The 5,132-nt window shown below is 40.9% G+C and overlaps 2 protein-coding genes across 2 annotated transcripts in view; both read right to left on the bottom strand.

Annotated features, from left to right (window-relative positions):
• LOC123970264 overlaps positions 1-2,948 on the bottom strand; it is a 5,041-nt gene extending 2,093 nt beyond the window's left edge. Inside the window, exons 1-2 of the mRNA XM_046048257.1 lie at positions 2,893-2,948; positions 2,722-2,803 (exon numbers count right to left, since the gene is read on the bottom strand). Of these exons, the coding sequence (XP_045904213.1) occupies positions 2,722-2,791 (70 nt within the window). The 5' untranslated portion in view covers positions 2,792-2,803; positions 2,893-2,948. The remainder of the gene's footprint in view (positions 1-2,721; positions 2,804-2,892) is intronic.
• LOC123958076 (hemicentin-1-like) overlaps positions 1-5,132 on the bottom strand; it is a 57,963-nt gene that overhangs the window by 9,822 nt on the left and 43,009 nt on the right. The gene's annotated exons all lie outside the window — the stretch shown is intronic.

Genomic DNA, 5,132 nt, shown 5'->3' with positions numbered 1-5,132 from the left:
ATTGGCTTCCAGTAAAATCCAGAATAGAATTTAAAATCATTCTTCTTACCTACAAAGCTCTTAATGGTCAGGCACCATCTTATCTTAAAGAGCTCATAGTACCTTACTACCCCACCAGAGCACTGCGCTCCCAGAATGCAGGGTTACTTGTGGTTCCTAGTGTCTCCAAAAGTAGACTAGGAGCCAGAGCGTTCAGCTATCAAGCTCCTCTCCTGTGGAACCAGGTTCCAGTTTGGGTTCAGGAGGCAGACACCATCTCCACATTTAAGAGTAGGCTTAAGACTTTCCTCTTTGATAAAGCTTATAGTTAGGGCTGGCTCAGGTGAGTCCTGAACCATCCCTTAGTTATGCTGCTATAGGCCTAGACTGCCGGGGGACTTCCCATGATGCACTGAGGTCCTTTCTCCTCTTCTTTCTCTCCCTCTCTACGCAACTTCATCCCATTATTGCATGTTACTAACTCAACTTCTTCCCTTTCCGGTAGTCTTGTGCTTTCTCGTCCCTCTCCTCTCTCCTCCTATCACTTCCTGCAGGTGTTTCTGGCTCTGGAGCTGTGGAGTCTGGATCTGTGGTTGCGAGTCACCTGCTGCCCCCATGTTCCTGCTCGACACCCTCGGCTACAACAACGACACTGCCTTACACACAAGACAAACACAGAGCAATCAGCTCAGGTAATATCTGTGGCGGTGTTGCAACCAAACTCTCCAGTGGAAGAGGCCCAGTCCCTCCTGAGTGGCAGCCGGTTATCTTACCACCAGCACCGGTCAGACAACGGTGTTGTCAGAGAATCACTAAGCTTGTCTATTGGATGCAAGAGCCTCACTATTTATTTTTGTTTGAAAACTTGAAATGACAATTTCTTCTTTACTTGCAGGGATCCAGAGGAGGGTTTTGTTAAGATAGGCTAAGGACTTTTGTGGACATTTGAACTGAGATGAAGACTCATTCACTGGTTGAACTGTGCGTAAGAGCACTCACAGATCAGACCTGTAGGTTATGAAGTGACATTAATTCCATACTATTGTTACTGTTAGTATAATGTTTATATATAGCTTAGTTAGTTCCTATATTCATTATAATTTCATATATAGTTTACCACTAGTACTAATCTTAATTCCACTTCAAGCTGTTTCTATTTTGGGGGGCATGCGAGTGATGTTGAGCACTGTTGTTGTTGTTCTTCTTGTTTTATTGACACCTTACCGGAGGGCAGCGTAGCAAACATTTCAAATAGGGCCTACGCCCAGTGGGTTTTATTTATTTATTAGACTACGTGTATGATGCTGCAGCTTAAAGCTCCTCTATGCTTTGTGTTTCACGTCATCTGCCACTGTGATTGTTTTCTAAGATGGAGTTGCTTTCATGTAGGTTACTGAAAAGATATGGGTCCTTTGTGCATGCAAACATGCATAATGTTTTTGTGCATAGCTTACACTGAACATTTAAAGGCAACATTATTTACATTAACTTATAAATAAAATGATTGATATTCCTTCATTTACCTTTGTGCGTAAGTGACAGACTGGGACAAAAAATTCGCCCTGGCATTTTCTGGCCCAGGCGGCCCACCAAAATCGGTGGAACACCCATCACCAATCCTTCCATTTAAGGGCTCCGCTTAGGAGTGTAAGGAAACACACGCATGAGACACTGCAATATTTATTGAAGAACTATTTGATAGGGGGGTCTGGCGTTTCTCCCTCAGAATATTTTGAGCATCAAACACTTGCAATCTGGAGACATTGCACCAATTTCTGGTGGAAATGTCTTTTCATAAAGGGAAGCACAAACTTCAGGTGGCATGTGACAATTCAGAATATAAAAATATAAAATAATGCAGTAATCAGTAGCTTATTATTTTTTTTGACAACGCAGAGGTTTCTTCTATATTTACATTGCAATGCAGGTTAATTTTGCAAATAAACCTTTCTCATAGCATTTTTATTTGTTAATTAACATTTATTAGTGCAAGCTCCAACCTCCCTGCTCCCTCCCTACAGGTGAGCTACTCCATGCTTCCCGCTTCACCTCCACTCTCCTCCTCCTGCTCTCTCTCTCCGGCTCTGTAATTTTTTCCCTCTGCTGTGCACTTCCGCTCCCTAAATGATGAAGCTACTGCAGCCCCGGTAGCAAACATATCGCGCATTTGGCGGCTTCCGTCTGAATTTTTTATTTTTTTGGCCCGCAAAGCAAGAAACAGAGACAATTACCCAATGGGCCGCCCCTGCCTGTCAAAGTTAATTTTTGCTGCTGTCAACACAGAGCAGTGACACATTACAGTGAGGTCAGATTGGGTCAGACAGCAGACAGTACAAAAGGAAGCAGGGTTTTGTGCAGATGATGATATGAGGGAAGTTGAATGTAAGACCAGTACAACTAAAAACCTTCAAGGTGATAGAAGTAGCTACAAATAGTCTGCAATCTTCTGCAACTGGGGTCACCTTAGGACACATCAAACAGGGATGTCCTCACTGGGTGAGGAGGAACAGTCATAAATGAAACCCCAAATATTCCATGTTTTCAGCATGTAAACGAATTCACATCAGGGGAGTTTCTACAATTGTACATAAAACCAATGTTTGAAGCGTTTCTGGGAAGTCTGCATTTTACACAACTCTGATTCACTTATTTCTACATGTAACCTTCAATCTACTTACAAGACCTACATTTCACAGATTCCCATCTTTTAATGCAATGAATGTAAGTTTAGATATTCAGTACCTGACACAGAGAGAAGGAAAACGACAAATCCTCTTTCTGCTGCAGTTAAACTCATAGCTGCTCCTCTCATCTCTCTGTGTGGCTTCAGAGACAATAAAACATGTCAGCAGATAAACTAATGTACACAGGAGATATACAGTACCAGTCACATCAATAAACAATTCGACTTACAGTGAAGAAGGACGCTGTCTTCAAACATGCTTTTCCTCTGTGTCAGCAAGCAGAAGATGAATATCTGGCTGTTAAATGACAAGATTTCCTTCCTCTTTTGATTATTTATATACACGATGGGCCAGAAGTCAGTTAACACCCACATCAAAATTAAGTTGAGACATTTTACAAACTATTAACCTAATAAGAGAGAATAGGAAAATAAACTCTAAAAACTAATTCAGGGGACCTTTAGTCATTACTTAAATATATACATTGTTGTGAAATAAAAAATCAAGTTCTGAGATACTGCTAGACTTTTTACATGTAATTGTTATTTTATTGCGCTTGGATGACACACAAATTATTCCTATTGATTGAACATTTTCAGTTAATTTTATGTTCTGTTAACGTAAAATACAATTTGTTGAGATTTAAACGGCACACAGTTTCCCTGTATTGCATGTGTGGGCGTGTTAAAGGCAGACGAGTGACTACCGGGCCTCAGCTGAAACTCACTGAAGCGTAATGTGTTGAATGGTAAGTAATTTTATGCTTAATTACACATATTTGCATTCGCTCAGGATTCTGTTGGTGATAGCCTACTGTAACCGAATACCGAAATCTGGAACTCCTTACTCTGAAATTTGAGCAGTGTTGACAGTACAGTCCGTTTGCCGAAGTAAAGTTATCTAGTAGCTGTAGCCTGTCATTGATTAAGTATGCTTAAATGCGGGAGTAATAGCTGGCCCGGCAGGCAGGGAAAACATCTTGGCAAGCTAACTTAATATGGGATTACCCATTAGCCACCGCTCCGGTTAGCATGTAGGCTAGCTATGTTTATAAACTACAAGTAACGTAGTTAGCTGGCTAATGTTAGCTAGACATGATTAGACTATGATTCAGATGAGAAGAAATACTAAAGATAACTCGCTAACACAACTTAACTCTTGCAGAGATCAACTTAATTATCATGTTCATGTTACTTAGAAATGTGTTTTATTGTGGCCAAAAAGCTTCTTGACCTAACTTAAAACATTATGTTGGATCAACTTAAATACTTGCATTCGTGTTGATAATTATTAAGTTCATGTTACTTAGAAATGCGTTTTATTGTGGCCTAAAGGGTAATTCACCATATTCAAAACATTGCTTTGAATTAATGTAATTCTGCCAGCAGTCTTAACTTAAAAATTCTAGTGGAAAACGTTAACAGAAAACAATCTTTTATTGTTTACCGTGTAGTGTAATGGCCTGTTGATATACTAAACCTGTTTTGCTGCCAATTTCCCAGTCCAAATAGATGGACTGCAGAAGTACGGGATGCAAAAAGTCTCTCTGCTCCAGGATGCTTCATTCCCTCTAAAGCGGATGTGATCTACACTTTATCAGAGGTGCTGAAGTGAACATTTGTGTGTGTACAAGTCAAACTATTTATATAGGCCTAACTGTTCTCTTACAGCACCCACTAGGTGCCAGTACTCCTCAACCACAAGATGAAACTAGTGAATATTATAAAATTAATGACTTTGCGCAATAACCACTTAATTTCCTGCATTCTGAACACAATGACACCTACACTCACCTACGGATTATTATGAACACCTGTTCAATTTCTCATTAAAGCAATTATCAACCAATCACATGGCAGTTGCTTCAATGCATTTAGGGGTGTGGTCCTGGTCAAGACAATCTCCTGAACTCCAAACTGAATGTCAGAATGGGAAAGAAAGGTAATTTAAGCAATTTTGAGCGCGGCACGGTTGTTGGTGCCAGACGGGCCGGTCTGAGTATTTCACAATCTGCTCAGTTACTGGGATTTTCACGCACAACCATTTCTAGGGTTTACAAAGAATGGTGTGAAAAGGGAAAAACATCCAGTATGCGGCAGTCCTGTGGGCGAAAATGCCTCGTTGATGCTAGAGGTCAGAGGAGAATGGGCCGACTGATTCAAGCTGATAGAAGAGCAACTTTGACTGAAATAACCACTCGTTACAACCGAGGTATGCAGCAAAGCATTTGTGAAGCCACAACACGCACGACCTTGAGGCGGATGGGCTACAGCAGCAGAAGACCCCACCGGGTACCACTCATCTCCACTACAAATAGGAAAAAGAGGCTACAATTTGCAAGAGCTCACTAAAATTGGACAGTTGAAGACTAGAATAATGTTGCCTGGTCTGATGAGTCTCGATTTCTGTTGAGACATTCAGATGGTAGAGTCAGAATTTGGCGTAAACAGAATGAGAACATGGATCCAT

This window comes from Micropterus dolomieu, linkage group LG01 (assembly GCF_021292245.1).
Source record: "Micropterus dolomieu isolate WLL.071019.BEF.003 ecotype Adirondacks linkage group LG01, ASM2129224v1, whole genome shotgun sequence".
NCBI classification, from domain to species: Eukaryota; Metazoa; Chordata; class Actinopteri; order Centrarchiformes; family Centrarchidae; genus Micropterus; species Micropterus dolomieu.
The sequence above is the reverse complement of the archived record's forward strand: the minus strand, read 5'-3'. Positions and strand labels throughout refer to the sequence as shown.